This window comes from Zingiber officinale, chromosome 1B (genome assembly GCF_018446385.1).
Source record: "Zingiber officinale cultivar Zhangliang chromosome 1B, Zo_v1.1, whole genome shotgun sequence".
In the NCBI taxonomy this organism is placed as follows: Eukaryota; Viridiplantae; Streptophyta; class Magnoliopsida; order Zingiberales; family Zingiberaceae; genus Zingiber; species Zingiber officinale.
The window spans coordinates 124,351,414-124,369,868 of record NC_055986.1 but is presented as its reverse complement, the minus strand read 5'-3'; the positions used below and the strand labels follow the sequence as shown (position 1 = coordinate 124,369,868).

General features: G+C 37.7%; 1 protein-coding gene across 3 annotated transcripts; it reads left to right on the top strand.

Moving 5' to 3' along the window:
- Positions 1-498: 498 nt before the first annotated feature.
- Positions 499-17,814, top strand: LOC121977025 (casein kinase 1-like protein HD16). Of its 3 annotated transcripts, none has more exons than XM_042529522.1 (17): positions 499-1,045; positions 3,850-3,984; positions 4,069-4,142; positions 4,219-4,288; positions 4,374-4,429; positions 4,503-4,574; positions 4,746-4,840; positions 4,950-5,016; positions 5,788-5,917; positions 5,998-6,216; positions 6,346-6,488; positions 6,565-6,656; positions 16,106-16,158; positions 16,250-16,340; positions 16,425-16,582; positions 16,764-16,923; positions 16,998-17,364. In XM_042529522.1, the coding sequence occupies exons 1-16, from the start codon at positions 719-721 to the stop codon at positions 16,764-16,766; spliced, it is 1,785 nt and encodes a 594-aa protein (XP_042385456.1). In that variant the 5' UTR covers positions 499-718; the 3' UTR covers positions 16,767-16,923; positions 16,998-17,364. The 3 variants fall into 3 exon arrangements, with proteins under 3 accessions (XP_042385456.1, XP_042385447.1, XP_042385438.1); XM_042529513.1 differs by lacking the exon at positions 16,998-17,364 and adding an exon at positions 17,663-17,814 and having other exon boundaries at positions 508-1,045; positions 16,735-16,923; XM_042529504.1 differs by having other exon boundaries at positions 509-1,045; positions 16,735-16,923.
- Positions 17,815-18,455: the final 641 nt, after the last annotated feature.

Here is an 18,455-nt window from a genome sequence, read left to right as displayed (position 1 = left end):
AAAATTGATTAAAAATTTAAACTAAATAAAATTTTTAAAATATATAAACTAAATAAAAATTTTAAAATATATAAGTATGAATGAAAAAAATTAAAAATAAAATTAATTTTAAAAATGGAATTTAAAAAAAAATTAAAATATATAAGTATGAATAAAAAAAATTTAAAATAAAATTAATTAAAAATTAAAAATTAAAAATATATAAGTATGAATATATAAGTATGAGTTAAAAAAAATTAAAAAAAATCAAAAAAAAAAAAAACAAAACAAAAAGGTTACCTGCGTCTTTTTTGGCGGGGGAGAGAGGGGAAGTGGAGGGGGAAGCAATTTGCATTAAGTAATTATGTGGCAAAAGGAACGTGATGTTGATGATAAAAAAAAAATGAACGTCCTTCTCATTTTTAGCCTTTTTAAAATTAAAATGGATCAAAATTAAACGCTCAAGGTCAACTCTCCCACTCCATCGGGGCTGCGAGAAATGGAGAATCTCCCCGTCCTAACTGGACTCGAAGTTACCTACATTTACTGGACTACCCCTCTACCTTGCCCTTCACTTTCGATCAACTTCGCATCGCCTCTCTCTCTCTCTCTCTTTTGATGTCGGAATCATCGACCAGGTCTTCCCCTCCAAATCTTTCGAAACCCTAGTTCCACTATCGAGGTACGGCGTACCGCTATGTTAGTTTTGGGTTTTTGAGGCATGGGTTTGGGTCGATGAATGATGCCGGAGCTGCGTAGCGGAGCGCGCAGAGGCCAGGCGCAGGTGAATCCAGTAATCCAGGCCGAGAGGCCGAGGACGCGGCGGAGGCGGCTGGCGAGGAACCAGCAGCCGGTCGACGAGAACCCACCGTTGAGGAAGTCTGCTGAGCGTTCTGAAGATATCGTTCTGGTGGAAGGCCGAGGAGTAGTTGGTGAGTTTGCTGGGGAGGAGAACCAGGAAGAGGTGGGAGAGAGGAAGATGAATGATTGTGATAGCGGGGCGAAGAGCGCAGATAAACTCGCTGGTGGTGATGACGAGGGGAACACCGCACCTCTTCCAGAGAAGGTGAGACCTTTACAAAATTTGCTGTCATGACGAGGATAGGTTAGTTTTTTTACTTGGGGCAGGGGTATCCACAGGCTGTATAATCCTGATACATGTAAAATTGTTGAGAAATAAATACTTTATTGCTAGCCTTTTTATAAGATTTTTATTTCATGAAAACATTGAATTCTTGTTTATATATCCTGTTTACAATTTCTTTCGTTACTTTTATAACTTTACATGTTATGGTTTTGATTCAGGTTGATTACCTCAAAAAACCTTGATGTTTAAACCCATTCTGACCTTGGTTGACATCTAAGTTTATAATATCGTGCCATCCATATGGATGGGTGAACATCTGATATGATGGCCTGACATGAAACACTAGTTCATTATTCTACAAAAGAAGACTTTAGTTGCCCACTCACATATCCTAACCTTATATACGTCCCTTCCTACTTCTTGTCATATTCCTGATCCCCTACTATACACTTCCCTAAAATGAAAATGGAATGCCAGCATAACTGGGGGAATAGGGTGTTGTCATTGAACACTCATTTGTATATCTGAAGAAGTGATATATCACTGCTTGATACAATAGGCCTGAAGCATTTAAATGGGAGGGACACCAAGATAAGAAGGGCTAGAACTTTGAATGAATGTTCATAGATACTCTGTTGTTTATCCACTTTTAGTTAAGAGTAATATCAGTTGTCCAAATTAAATGAGCTATGTAATAATGATTTTGGAAGAAAGACTGATGGTGACTGAAAACTTATCAAAGTCTAGTTCTCGTCTTCTATGTTAATATTTTAAGCTCATGAGGTTGGGCGATTTTCAGGTTATTTATCCTTTTTGTTTCTTGTAGTCATTGACTTGATTAGTGTGACAATGAGACAGTGTTCTAAATAGTGGTCAAGGCAGCTGCCTAGGTGGGAGTAGTGTTGTTAACGGTGTGCCTGAGGCGCTCCCGAGGCGCATCAGCCAGCGCCTTTGGGAAAGCAAGGCGGGTGCTTTCATTCAGGCGCTCCTGGGCGTGCCTTTGCACCTCACCTGAGGCGCGAACGAGGCGTGCCTCTTGGACATTGATGTAGATATATTGGGAGTGGGCCCCACATGGAGAGGGCGTTTTATTGGTTTTCCTTTGGAGCGAAGCAAAGGGCATGAGGGAGAAAAAACGCTGATTTTACCTTTTATGCTTCTCTCATGCATGAGCACGCCGATTCCTCCCCTTCCTCTTCTTCACACACACACCACTGCCGTTTTCTCTCCTGGACGCCGCCGCCACCACCCTATTTTTTTTGCCTTTGAAAAAACATTTTTAACCGAGTTTTCTTTGCCCGAAAAATGTTTCTTTGGTTATCTTGTTTTGATGAACTTCGTTAGTTTAGATTAGAAAGTTGAAATTGAAAGTTTGAAACTTTTGTTAATGTTATGATGATGTTGTTTTGCTTGCCATATTATGTGTCTCATGGCTAGAGGTTTGACATTCATGCGTGTGGAATATTAATAGTTATCATATTTGACATATTCTATGAGTGTGTTAGTAGTTTAGTAATCAAATTTCTCATTTTTCTTTTAATTTTTGTGCCTCATGTTCAAGAGGCACGCGCCTTGGGCGTGCCTCGACCTCTAGGAGCCCTTTGTGCCTCGGTGCCTTGCGCCTTTGACAACTATGGGGGGACGTGGACATTAATCGCATTGCCTTTGCCGTAGGTGGTGCTTTAGGTGGTTGCATGCAAGGCAGCTGAGGTAGTGGGTTTGGATGCATTGCGCGGGTCCGACAACAAGTACGACAACATTGTGAGGCTTGCATGCATCGCCTGAGCTCGAAGATGGGGCTGGACGCATTGCCTGAGCCCGACGAGAAGCCCGAGCCCAACGATGAGCCTGGACACGTCACTTGGGCTCGGCGACGAGTCCGGACGCATCACTTGGGCTCGGTGATGCGTCTAGACTTAGGAATAGTTGTAAGAGGAGTTAGGTTAGGATTTAATTTAATTAAATGACTATGTTAATAATTTTAATCAATTCCTAAGTATGATTGACATAATTTAAATAGGCTTAATTAAAGTCTAATAAAATTATCCCATGAATATATATATATATATATATATATATATATATATATATATCTTTTATTTTTAATTCAACTGCCACCGCTAGGCGGTCGCTGACCGCCCTAACATGCTTATCACCATTTACAACACTGCAATTACATTTTATTAGAAATGTTAAGGATTCAAAAGAAGTTTGGAAATATGCTTATAGGATAGTTTTCTTCTCTCTTTGAAGTCCATAGTTAGGGTGTAATTGAGCCGAACCGAACTCTTGAATGTTTGAGTTTGGTTCGTTTATAATCGAGCCGAGCTCGAGCTTTATTTAACGAATATATTCACGACTCACGAGCTTATTCAAATTTTTATCGAGCCTAAACGAACTTAATAAATATAAATTATAAATTTAAATATTCATTAAAAACTAAATTCTATATGTAGAGAAAATTATAATATTTTTATTAAAATTTATAATTTTATTCTAATAAATAAATTTAATATATTTATCTATATTTTTCATAAGTAGAGTATAAAATCTATAAATTTAATATCAAAACTATTATTTTTTCATTTAAAAGTTGATTTAAAATCTAGCAATTTAACAGTAGAAGTTAGCTATTACACATTATTTGTAGCAAAGAGGATTATTTTAAGAGTAGAGTAATAATTATTTTATATCTTTTCTGCAATTTGTCCTTTTACTTAGGATACTTCCTATATTGTTGTAGCAATTTGTATGCTATACTGTTCATTTCATAATTGTAACAGGTACAAGTCAGTAATTCGCCACTATACAAAGTCGAAAGGAAACTAGGAAAAGGTGGATTTGGACAAGTATATGTTGGTCGTCGTATTTCGCCTACCAATGCAAATGATAGGACGATTGGTTCTAGTGCTGTAGAGGTGTGGTATTTTCTTCTTATCACAATTGGAAATGGATATAACTGTTCTGAGTTTCTAGCTCATATGGAATGCCTTGAATGACAGGTAGCATTGAAATTTGAACACAGAACCAGCAAAGGATGTAACTATGGTCCACCTTACGAATGGCAAGTGTACAAGTAAGTGTTTTTCTCCCTCAAATTTTCAAGGTAAGCTATAATGTCAGAAGACTGACTACTACTTCTATTTGTGTAGCACTCTTGGTGGCATCCATGGGGTGCCACGAGTCCACTATAAGGGCCGACAAGGGGACTACTATGTCATGGTTCTGAGTTTTTGTATCCTCCAAATTTAAAGCTTGGTCATTTGTTTGATATGTATGACTAATGAAAAAAACACATATCCTGTAGATTATGGATATACTGGGTCCTAGCCTGTGGGATGTTTGGAATAACAACTCACACACGTATGTCTATATGAAATCTTTGTTAAAGGTTTTGAAATATAACTTGCTAACTTTTATCTCTCTAATTATGTAGAATGTCTGTGGAAATGGTTGCATGTATTGCAATTGAAGCAGTCTCCATATTAGAGAAGATGCATTCAAAAGGGTAGAGGCTTACTGTGAATTATTCATTTACCTCATTTTTTTATGTGTTAAAAATATTTTTCAGTTTCAGTTACTTCACTGAGGATTTTGAGTTCCAACATTTCCGCTAGCAGCAAACTGTTTAAAATATTTTCTTTTGACAATCACTAACTACTGCTTTTTATAATATCAGTTATGTACATGGAGATGTGAAACCTGAGAATTTCTTACTTGGGCCTCCTGGGACTCCTGAAGAAAAGAAATTGTTTCTTGTAGATCTTGGTTTAGGTAATTGAAATGAGTTGGCTTTAGCTTTTGGATGGAGCATTTTAATTTCAATTCAGTTACTGATCTTAAATGATACGTCTTATTAATTAATTGGCTTCTCAATTGACAGCCACTAAGTGGAAGGACAGCTCAACAAGTGGGCATGTTGAGTATGATCAACGTCCGGATGTTTTCAGGTTAGTGGTTGCCTCACTTTGTTGACAAAAAAATGTTGTAATTTCTACATGAAGTATAGTTTTTCATATATTTACCCAAGACTCGAGTTAATAGCTAACATAGGTACAAACTTTTAATTTGTGACAAATATAAAACCTCCATTTAACAAACATGAATTTTTTTTGTGATGTGGCTTGCTGACTTAGCTATAAATAGCTATACCCCAACTTAGTTTGCTTTTTCTTCTGTGCCGCATGGAAGTAGCAGGCATTCTGATGTGGTAAGGTTGAATGGGGTGAAGGCAACTGGGATTTGCAAGCAACGATGAAGGGGGTCCATTTTGTGAGCCGCTATTGACTTCAGAGTTAGGCTTTACTTCCACATGGATGGCCCTATCATTGATGGGTTATCAAGACATAGATGGACTAGGAATGAATAAGAGGAAAATCAGTGTGCAAGGGTGGATGATGGAGATGGAATTTTTAAATCCCTTTTATTTATTTATTTATTTATTTGATTTTCTCTTAAAAAAAGGCGTTAGGATACAATTGTTGGACATCTGGCCTACCTGCCTCATCAGTTAACTAACATAGAGTTTCAGGTCTGTCAGACATGGATTATATTTATACAGTTTGAGTAGTTTGGGCCTAAAATAATCAGAAACTTTTAACTAAATTTGTAAAACAACAAGACACTTATTCATTAGGATACTTAGATATCACCCATTTTCTAAATATTAGATTGCTGGTGTATTTTATCCTTAAAGTGTATCGTCCTGTTGTGTACTGTAGAGGAACTATGCGCTATGCTAGTGTTCATGCTCACCTTGGGAGAACAGCAAGCAGGAGAGATGATTTAGAATCCCTTGCCTATACACTTATCTTTCTTCTCCGTGGCCGTCTACCTTGGCAAGGGTATCAGGTAAGCTTGTTCTGCATTCAAATGGACTCACTTGATGTTTTGTTATCCTCTTCAATGGCTTGCTTTTCATGGATGGTTAGGGTGAAAATAAAGGTTTTCTTGTCTGCAAAAAAAAGATGGCTACAGCTCCAGAGGCTCTTTGTTGCTTTTGTCCACAACCTTTCAAACAGTTTGTTGAGTATGTGGTTAACCTGAAGTTTGATGAAGAACCTAATTATGCAAAATGCATCTCACTTTTTGATGGCATAGTAGGTCCTAATCCAGATATTAGGCCAATCAACACTGATGGGGCTCAAAAGGTATCTCAATTGGCTGTTTTTATATCTTTACTATGTAGTTGTATTTTCAGATGCTTATGCTAACAGAAGATCAAATTTTTGAGAAAAAAGGTATCTAGTTGGTCTAAAATCAGTTGCATGTTTTTAAAGCTTATCTATCAGGTTGGCCAAAAGAGAGGTCGTCTAATGATGGAAGAAGAAGAAGATGATCAACCCAAAAAGAAGATTAGGGTGGGGATGCCTGCAACACAATGGATTAGTATTTATAATGCACGGCGACCTATGAAGCAGAGGTGTTTTTATCCTGATAGTTGATTCACCAGTCAAACTATTAGATAAAAGTTTGATTATTGATGTTTTTTATTTTAGGTACCACTACAATGTGGCTGATATGAGGCTTGCACTGTTGGTTGCTACTCGGAAAGCCTATAGGTTCCACTGTACAAAAATTTTGTACAAAGGTCTGAACCTTTTCCTAGCTACCATGTGTTCTTTTAAATTAAATTTTGGATCTCCTGCGGAACTTAACACGTTTGATCCAAAACTTAATCTATTTGTTCTTTTAGGTTTTGACTTGGATCTCCTGCGGAACTTAACACGTTCGACCCAAGTCTCCTTAAGTTATTAATTCCATTAAATATCAATTTCCATAAAAGGTTCCCAGTACTGACGTGGCGAGGCACATGGCCTTCTTGGATATGGGAGCAACCACCACCGACTAGACAAAACCTTTAATAGAAAGCTAATATTTAATTTCCTAAAATAACTTTAGGTTAACCAAAGAGAACAATCAAATCACAAGGAAAAGAAAGAAACAAAAGAACACAACTTCGAAAAACCATATTCGAAATACTAGAACGTAAGCCTCTTGTATTTGGTATTATTTCCATAAATAACTAGCATGATGCGGAAATAGAAATTACTAGTTATACCTTGTAGAAAAACCTCTTGATCTTCTACCGTATTCCTCTTCTAACCTCGGACGTTGTGTGGGCAACGATCTTCCAAGATGAGAAACCACCAACCACCTTCTTCTCCTCCAAGCAAGGTTCGGCCACAAAGGGAAACTTCACCAAGGAGGAAAAACAAAATACTAACCAAGCTCCAAGAGATGCTAGCTTTCTCTCCTTCTTCTTCTTCTTCTCTGAGTAGTATCCGGCCACCACAAGAACTCCAAGGGAGAGGGAGAGGTTCGGCCACCACAAGAGGAAGAGAGGGAGAGGGTAATGGCCGGCCACAACACCAAGGAAAGAGGGAGAGAAAACAATAGAGGTTGTGTCTTGTGAAGGCACCCTCACCCCTTCTTTTATATTCCTTGGCCTAGGCAAATTAGGAAATAAATTTTCCTTAATTTCCTTGTCGTGATTTAATTGAGAGAAATAAAATAAAATTTCCCCAATTAATTTGTGATGGCCGACCACATCATCGAAAATAGACAAGTTTCAATCAACAATTAAAACTTCCTAATTTGTTTCGGAAATTTTAAAAATAAAATTTCTCTTTAAAATCTCTTCATGGTTAATAAAAGAAAATATCTATAATTTTAATTTTATTAACATGTGAATAATTTTAAAGAGAAAATAAAACATCTCTCCAATCTACAAATAAGGAAAGAGATCTAATCTCTTTCTTTAATCTTTTGTAGATCTTTTATAAGAGAGATATTTTAATTTTAATTCTCTTTAAAATATATCTTCCACATAATAATAAAAATTAAAATTAAAATTCTTTTTAATTTTATTTGGCCAACCCTACTAGCTTGGGTTCAGCTAGGGCCGCCACCCAATATATACCTAGGCCGGCCCTAGCTTGTTCCCAAGCTAGCTTTGGTGGGTATAAATCTCTATATAAAAGAGGCTACGATAGGGACCGAGAGGAGGAATTGGTTTTGGTCTCCGATAAAATTAAGCATCCCGTGTTCGCCCTAACACACAACTTAATTTTATCAATGATAATTCATTCCACTAGAGAACTATCATTGAACTACCGCACCAATCCCAAATTACATTTTGGGCTCCTTCTTATTATGAGTGTGTTAGTCTCCATGTTTAAGATATCGAATGTCCACTAATTAAGTGAGTTCGACAACTCATTTAATTAATATCTAAGTCCAAGAGTAGTACCACTCAACCTTATTATCATGTTGGACTAAGTCCACCGCAGGGTTTAACATGACAATCTTTATGAGCTCCTCTCGAGGACATTATCAACCTAGTATCACTAGGACACGCTTCCTTCTATAATCAACAACACACACTATGAGTGATACCATTTCCCAATTTATCGTTTATTGATTCATCGAACTAAATCTCACCCATCGATAAATTAAAGAAATAAATATCAAACATATGCTTGTTATTATATTAGGATTAAGAGCACACACTTCCATAATAACTAAGGTCTTTGTTCCTTTATAAAGTCAAGATAAAAAGAACGACCTCAAAGGTCCTACTCAATACACTCTGAGTGTACTTAGTGTAATTATATAGTCAAGATAAACTAATACCTAATTACACTACGACTTTCTAATGGTTTGTTCCTTTCCATTCTGGTCGTGAGCTACTGTTTATAATTTATAAGGTACCGATAACATCATCTTCTGTATGTGACACCACATACTATGTTATCTACAATATAAATTAAATGAACAACTACAAACAAATGTATATAATTAGACCAAATGTGATTCTTTATTCATAATGAATGTTTACAAAGCTTAGGCTCTCAAGATACACTCCAACAATCTCCCACTTATACTAACGACTAAGTTGCCATATCTTCTACCATACATCCGATTCCCATTCCTCCACACGCCGATCGAAAGCTTTCGGAAGGGCCTTAGTGAAAGGATCCGCCAGGTTATCCGCTATGCAATCTTGGCGATGACAACTTCTCCTCGCTCACGATATCTCGTATCGGTGGTACTTATGTTTACTCGCCTTATGAGCTCGTGGTTCCTTCGAGTTTGCAACCGCATCGCTATTATCACAATAAATTGTGATGATCTGCAAACCAGAATCACATCTAAGTCCATTAGAAAGTTCCCGAGCCATACGGCTTCTTTAGTTGCCTCCTGCCACATACTCAGCTTCCATGGTTGAGTCCGAAACGCATTTCTACTCCTCCATGAAATGGCTCCACCTCCTAAAGTAAACACATAGCCGATGTAGACTTATCGTTATCCCTATCGATTGAAATCAATCCGTAACCCATGTGAGCAAATCATCCGCTGTAAACTAGCATATAATCCCTAGTCCTTCTCGTGTACTTTAATATACGCTTACCGCATCCAACGTCCTCGTCTAGGTTACTCGATATCTCTGACCACGCCTACCAAGAAACAGATATCGTGTCCGTACATAAGATCGATACATTAAAGCTTCCTACACCAAGCATAAGGAATCGCTTTCATGTCCTCTATCTCTTTTGATGTCTTTGGAGACATCTCTTTAGATAAAGCTACTCCACGCCTAAAAGGTAAGAAACCTTTCTTGAGTCTTCGACGCTAAAACGAGCAAGGATTGTATCTATATACGAAGCTTGGGACAGACAACATTCTTTTCTCGATCCCTTATAACTTTGATCCCAAGAATACGCACATTCTCCTAAGTCCTTCATATCAAATTGTTTGACAACCATACCCTTACGTCCGATAATACCTTGACATCGTGCCAACTAACAAAATATCATCTACGATAGTACAAGAAATACCACCACGCTTCCGTTACACTTTATATACACAAGACTCATCCGGACTTCAATAAATCCATACGATCGGATTACTTCATTAAACCGGATGTTCCAAGACCTAAGTTGCTTTAGTCCATAAATGGACCGATTGAGCTCAGATACTAGATGCTCTTTGCCTTTTCAATAAATCCTTCCGGTTGCTTCATATGGATGTTCTCTTCAAGACTTCCATTAAGGAAAGTCGTCTTGACATCCATTCGCCAAATCTCATAATCCATACGAGCAAGGAATGGATAAGAGTATCCGGATAGACTTAAGCGGTGAAAAGGTTTCCTCATAATCGATTCCTCTTTCTGAGTGTACCTTTACAAGCCTAGCTTTCAAGGTTTCTACCTTCCCGTCTGTCCTCTTTCCTTTTGTAGATCCACTGCATCCAACGGCTTTTACACCATCGGTGGTTCTACAAGCTCCTGACCTTATTAGAGTACATGGACTCTATTTCGTAATCTATCGCCAAGACGCGATCTATATCTTGAGTGCTTCATTATACGATCGGGATCGTGTTCATGTTTACCCGGATCAAGTCCAAGACTCTCCCAAAAACACGAATCTTTCAGTTGCATTACAACCCTCCCACTACGACGAGGCACCGTCTGTGGTTGTGTTGCGGTCTCTTGTGGTACTTCATCTCGTACTGTTACATGTCCCCTCTAAGTTCTTCTAAAACAATTTTACTCATGGGCTTATGATCCATTATATAGTCCTCTTCTAAAACTGGCATTGGTGCTAACAACGACCTTCTGTCTTTAGACTATAAAATAAACCACCTTCGTTCCTTTGGGATATCCTACAAACACGCGAACTTCAGTACGAGATTCTAACTTATCAAGATCTGGTTTCAGACATGTGCGGGACTACCCCATATCCGAATATGTCTTAGACGGGTTTCGCCCATTCCATAATTCTATGGGAGTAAGAAACCGATTTAGAAGGTACTAAGTTCGAACGTACACTCTGTTTCCAGAGCATATCCCAAAACGAATTTGGTACTGAATAACTCATCATTGATCTAACCATCTCCATAAGAGTCCTATTCCTTCGCTCGCTACACCATTCTGGGGTGTTCGGTGCGAGATAATTGGGATTGAATCCCCCGATAAGTAATTCCTAAACCTCCTAAGAGGTATTCGCCACCACGATCCGATCAGTAGTGTCTTGATACTTTTACCTAGTCGTTTCTCCATCAGCCTAGTATTCTTTGAACTTATCAAAGCACTCGGACTTCGGATTAGGTAAATGTATCCATATCTTGAATAATCGCCCATGAAAGAGACAAAATATTCAAAACCTCCTCTTGCATGGACAGACATAGACCACATAAATCCGAGTGAACCAACTCTAACACTTCTTTGGCTCTATACCCCTGAGCGGCCTCTTGGTCATTTTACCTTCTAAGAAGATTCACAAGTTGGAAAATTTTCCAACTCTAATGAACTTAAAAGTCCATCCGCTATAAGCCTCGAATCCTACTTAAGTTAATATGACCAAGCCTTAGATGCCAAAGATACGCTTGATTCTTTGAAGGTTCTTTTCTCTTATTAGAATTAGAAGATGAATTATAAATTTCCATGTTTTGCTTTGTGGAAGAATTTGGATTTAAAATATACAAATTGACAACCCAGAGCAGATAATCACTTTATTTCTTTTAATAACTACATCGTTATCGAAAGAAACCGAATATCCATCTAAAAACAGTTGAAACCGAAATTAAATTCTTTCTAAAACTGGTACATAAAGACAATTTCTTAAACCAAATTTCTATTTCTACTAAAAGATAAGTAGACGTCTCCCATTGCAACAGCCGCATTACACATGTAGACGGTAATCTCCCTTCAGATAATCGTCGGGTTTCCTGGAACCCTAAGGAATTGCAGACATGATCAATGGCTCCGTATCTACTACCAGGTTTTGGTAGATAACACCGCTAAACATGTTTCAACAACTAGAGTATGAGATATACCTTGTTTTTGGTTCTTACGAGGACAGTCCGCCTTCCAACGTCCCGCCTGCTTGCAGATGAAGCACTTGCCCTTCGATTTCTTCATTCCAACTTTAAATCCCGTACTCTGAGATTTATTTTGTTTCTTCTTCTTCTTACCTTTCGGTTTAGAAGTAGAACCATTTTCAACATAGTGAATTTGAGCATTGTGACGAAATAACCCTTCTGCTTGAAGTTCCGTCGGTAGTTCCCAATGAATAAATCCTTTTATTCATATTATAGTTCAAACGGAACTGTCAAAACTTCTAGGTAGGGTTTGGAGGATCATATCGATCCGGGTTTCCCATCAATTTCTCCTCCAAGGATCAGATTTCGTTCGGATAAGCCATCATGTTTAGGATACCTTACAGGAGTACCCTCTTGCGTGGTGGTCGCCATTATCTTTCTATAGCTTCTTGTCAAGCCCTATCCCGATGACGAAAGAGTTCCTCGAGATTGTCATAATATCATAGTCGTTGGTAAATCTTTATGTTGATGTTGCAATACATTTGACATTGAAGCCAAATGTAACACCGCCATCTCATCTGCTTTTACCCATTTCCTATGATATTCAATCTCCTCTGGTAGATTCACCATTGAGTGCATCAGGGCAATGCTCAACAAGATCAAATTTATAGCTTTCAGAAGAAGAACGTCCATGTTTCTTTTCCAATCTATGTAATTTGGTCCAATAAGTCTATTTTGTTGAAGTATGATGGACGGTGGGTTGAAAGTCATCCTAAGAATCACAAATAACTTTTGGTCGAACTCCAAATTTAGAATAATATTGATTCCTCAAACAATACTATTTTAAATTAACCAACATCTTAAAACACCGTGAATTTTGTATGCCACGTTAGTGTGGACGATACAAATTCAACATTCGTAAAGGAGGGTTTTAACCCATTAATTTTATTATCTTGTCAACCTAACTTTTGTGAAAATAAAATTAATAGTTGGTATTATTGGTCACACAAATAATAGCGATGACTCCGTTGGGAGGATACTATTAGATGTGTCAAGTGTACACCATTACTCGACACTAAGTCCATTAATAAGATTACGCCCTTCGGTTGGGGAAGATCACACGCCTTAATTAACTTCATAGTCATCCAAAATGGAAGTCTGATCAGTGATCCGCAAACAAGCTCATCCGTTATGGAGGAAGGCACTCAGAGCCAACGCAAGCTTGTTTGCATCACTTACAAACCAAGAATGGAGACCACGGGATTTACTTAAAATCCCTCTCCCACTTGTTATTTATAAATGAGGAATTTTAACTATGCTAGCCTACTAAACTTGTAAACTAACACACACAGGACAATATAAAAGCAATAAATAGAAAATCTAATTTTCAACTATTATGGCTTTTATCTTTAATCGTCCTCCGTGTTGTCATCTTTTGCCACCGCCATCGGGTCTAGTCGTCGCATCCTTGCTCCGAGTTCCGCTGCGCCTCCGGTCCTTAGAAGGTTCCACGCTTGCAAGATTCGATCCATGACATAAATAGAATTTTACATTTGATCCTATATTCCATAAAAGGAATGTATATATATCTAGATCAAAATAAAATCCTAATAAAACTAAATACTGTTATTCATGCACACACATATAAATTGCCCTCGACAGGTCCAATCACACACATAATTAACTAAAAGCCATAATAGTTGGATCCTGCATCCAAAGTTAGACATCCTACTATTATCCCGCCTAAATTATGTATGACATGCATAATTAAACTAAATACCAAATACACAGAGGCAAACCCTAGCTCGATACCAATTGTTGAGCTCTATCGGTTCTACCATACAAAAATTTTGTACAAAGGTCCGAACCTTTCCTAGCTACCACGTGTTCTTTTAAATTAAATTTTGGATCTCTGCGAACTTAACACGTTTGATCCAAAACTTAATCTATTGTTCTTTAGGTTTGACTTGGATCTCTGCGGAACTTAACACGCTCGACCCAATCCCCTTAGTTATTAATTCCATTAAATATCAATTTCCATAAAAGGTTCCCAGATCTTGACGTGGCGAGGCACATGGCCTTCTTGGATATGGGAGCAACCACCACCGACTAGACAAAACCTTTAATAAAAGCTAATATTTAATTTCCTAAAATAACTTTAGGTTAACCAAAGAGAACAATCAAATCACAAGGAAAAGAAAGAAACAAAAGAACACAACTTGGAAAAATCATATTCGAAATACTAGAACGTAAGCCTCTTGTATTTGGTATTATTTCCATAAATAACTAGCATGATGCGGAAATAGAAATTACTAGTTATACCTTGTAGAAAAACCTCTTGATCTTCTACCGTATTCCTCTTCTAACCCGGACGTTGTGTGGGCAACGATCTTCCAAGACGAGAAACCACGACCACCTTCTTCTCCTCCAAGCAAGGTTCGGCCACAAAGGAAACTTCACCAAGGAGGAAAACAAAATACTAACCAAGCTCCAAGAGACTAGCTTTCTCCTTCTTCTTCTTCTTCTCCGAGTAGTATCCGCCACCACAAGAACTCCAAGGGAGAGGGAGAGGTTCGCCACCACAAGAGGAAGAGAGGAGAGGGTAATGGCCGCCACAACACCAAGGAAAGAGGGAGAGAAAACAATGAGGTTGTGTCTTGTGAAGGCACCCTCACCCCTTCTTTTATATTCCTTGCCTAGGCAAATTAGGAAATAAATTTTCCTTAATTTCCTTATGATTTAATTGAGAGAAATAAAATAAAATTTCCCAATTAATTTGTGATGGCCGGCCACATCATTGGAAGACAAAAGAGGATCAACAATTAAAACTTCCTAATTTGTTTCCGGAAATTTTAAAAATAAAATTTCTCTTTAAAATCTCTTCATGGTTAATAAAAGGAAATATCTATAATTTTAATTTTATTAACATGTGAATAATTTTAAAGAGAAAATAAAACATCTCTCAATCTACAAATAAGGAAAGAGATCTAATCTCTTTCTTTAATCTTTAGATTTTTATAAGAGATATTTTAATTTTAATTCTCTTTAAAATATATCTTCCACATAATAATAAAATTAAAATTAAAATTCTTTTTAATTTTATTTGGCCCTACTAGCTTGGGTTCTAGCTCGGCCACCCAAAATCATACCTAGGCCCTAGCTCGATTCCCAAGCTAGCTTGGTGGGTGTGAAGGTGGGTATAGGTGGGTATAGTACTTATAAATAAGAGGCTACGATAGGGACCGAGAGGAGGAATTGGTTTTGGTCTCCGATAAAATTAAGCATCCCGTGTTCGCCCTAACACACAACTTAATTTTATCAATGATAATTCATTCCACTAGAGAACTATCATTGAACTACCGCACCAATCCCAAATTACATTTTGGGCTCCTTCTTATTATGAGTGTGTTAGTCTCCTGTGTTTAAGATATCGAATGTCCACTAATTAAGTGAGTTACCGACAACTCATTTAATTAATATCTAAGTCCAAGAGTAGTACCACTCAACCTTATTATCATGTCGGACTAAGTCCACTGCAAGGTTTAACATGACAATCTTTATGAGCTCCTCTTGAGGACATTATCAACCTAGTATCACTAGGACACGGTTTCCTTCTATAATCAACAACACACACTATGAGTGATACCATTTCCCAATTTATCGGGTTTATTGATTCATCGAACTAAATCTCACCCATTGATAAATTAAAGAAATAAATATCAAACATATGTGCTTGTTATTATATTAGGATTAAGAGCACACACTTCCATAATAACTAAGGTCTTTGTTCCTTTATAAAGTCAGTATAAAAGGAACGACCTCAAATGGTCCTACTCAATACACTCTGAGTGTACTAGTGTAATTATATAGTCAAGATAAACTAATACCTAATTACACTACGACTTTCTAATGGTTTGTTCCTTTCCATTCTGGTCGTGAGCTACTGTTTATAATTTATAAGGTACCGATAACATCATCTTCTGTATGTGACACCACATACTATGTTATCTACAATATAAATTAAATGAACAACTACAAACAAATGTATATAATTAGACCAAATGTGATTCTTTATTCATAATGAATGTTTACAAAGCTTAGGCTCTCAGTATACACTCCAACATGCACAACACATTGAGAAAGGAAATGAAGATGGTTTATTCATCAGTTGTGTTGCATCTTGTTCCAATCTTTGGGCCCTGATTATGGATGCAGGCACTGGCTTCACTGCTCAAGTTTATGAACTGTCTGCGAATTTTCTTCACAAGGTGAGTTTATATGCTGATTCATTATATGTTCTAATCGCATTTCTGCTTTTGTAAAAAATTGTTTCTAAAACACACCTTTTTTCTTTTGCAGGAATGGATAATGGAACAATGGGAGAAAAACTATTACATCAGCGCACTTGCAGGGACAAACAGTGGCAGCTCCTTGGTGGTAATGTCAAAAGGTAATCTTCTTTAAATATTTATCCGTTTCAATTTTAGTTTTAAAATATTTTGCTGCTGGCTTTATCTCTGATGATTTATTGCAGGTTCTGCATATGCACAGCAATCTTACAAAGTCAGCGAGTCATTTCCTTTCAAGTGGATAAACAAAAAATGGAGAGAAGGTTTTTATATCACTGCAATGGCAACAGCTGGAAATAGATGGGCTGTTGTTATGTCTCGTAATGCAGGCTTTTCTGACCAGGTTATTGCTATTTGCCATTTAATTTAAAAGGGAAATCAGATGAGCTGTTTAGAAAAAAAAAAAAATTGTGGCGTATCTTTGGTCATCAAGGGTTTGCCTAACCAGTTTTTGATGCAGACGAACTTTTATGCTTATTATTCATCTCCATACAGGTTGTTGAACTCGACTTTCTCTACCCTAGTGAAGGTATTCATTGAAGATGGGATTGTGGTTTCCGCATAACGGCAACTGCTGCTACATGGGATCAAGTTGCCTTTGTGCTTAGTGTACCTAGAAGGAAGCCAATGGATGAGACACAAGAGACACTTAGGACATCTGCTTTTCCTAGTCAACATGTGAAGGTGAGAGAAGTTTTCATGTGTTTGAAAAACATTGTCATTTTTTCCTAGCAAATGAACGTTCAATTTGTTTCCAGGAGAAGTGGTCAAAGAATCTGTACATTGCATCTGTTTGTTATGGCCGCACCGTCTCGTGAAGTTGATGTCTTCTGCCAGAATCATTAACTACCTTTCACTACCACCATCAGTTATATTGGCTAGTATAATATCATAAGTTCGCTTTGCCTTTTTGCCACTAGTATTAGATCATAAGTTATAACTAGGTTAAGGCACCCTTCATCTCCATTTCTAGGAAAAACCACCATAGTGGCGCCATTCTGTATTAAGTTTTGAAGATGCCCTTGTTTTAGTTTCCATAGTGAATTTAAGTCTGTATAGTCATAATCTTTTAGGTTGTATGTACTTAATTTTGGTAGAAAATTAAACATCTATTGGATGGAATCATTTACTAGAAAGATTGCTGCTGCAATGTGGTAGCTCTACCACTATTTGCTTTTTGTTTCATAATTTATCTCTTTGATTTATGTAAATGTAAGATATAAGTTATTGGGACTGGATTGAGGATTCTGATAGAACCTTTTGTTGCAGATGAAAGTCATAAAATCGATATTAATGCCCAATAAATTATTAGTGACATGCTGGTTTTTTTGAGCATTTGCCTTTCTAGATTCTATAATTGTTTATCTTGTTAATGGTTGGTTGTCTTCTAACTCTTCTTAAATATGTTCCGTTGCGTCGGCAGTAACTTTGTCGCACCCAACCAATCTCGCCCAGTCTCTTTACCCGCGTGATGAGTTGACCGATTCCAAACGGGTCCCTCCCCATTTTCCTACCGAAACCGTTGCGGTTTGGACAACAACTTCTTATCGACTGGCATGATCGTAATTATCTGGTCAATGCAGACGCAAAAAGGAACAAAATTTGAATGGAAATCCCACCATGAAGAGGCTTTGCAGTTTCTAAAACGTATATTGATTGCCCGCGTGACGACCTGGTTGGCGACTGGTTAGACGGTGTGGGGCACACTTTGGTTCCTACGACGACAAGACGGGGAGATGAGGTAAGAGATTTGTTTTTTTTCTGTTTTACCCCGTTAAAAGTTCGGCAACGGATCGCGTTTCTTCCTCACGACGCGAGAGGCGACGGCGAGATCAGCTTAACGCCGTCAAAGTCAAGTTGGTAACAAGGGAAAGCGACAGAGAGAAAGAAAGCAGGCCGAGGGAGTTGGGACGAGAAAGGGAACGCGCAGCGGAAGCAAGTGACATCGAGGTCGGCGAAAAAGCGCTTCCAACAATCTCCACTTGGCTAGGTTTTGTTCAAATTTCAAATTATTCGCTAGCTCATGTCCATGCCCTAGGAGCAAGAACGCTTATCCAGGTCTGTGTATGTCGCCGATCCGTTAACTTGTGAGATCTGAACTCAGGAGTGCTGCATTGCTTAAAAGATGATAGATTTTCCTATTAGATACTAGGGTACAAGCTAGTTGTTGCATTGAAAGCCAGCTTCTAAAGTTTACGGTTTACGTCGTCAGAAGA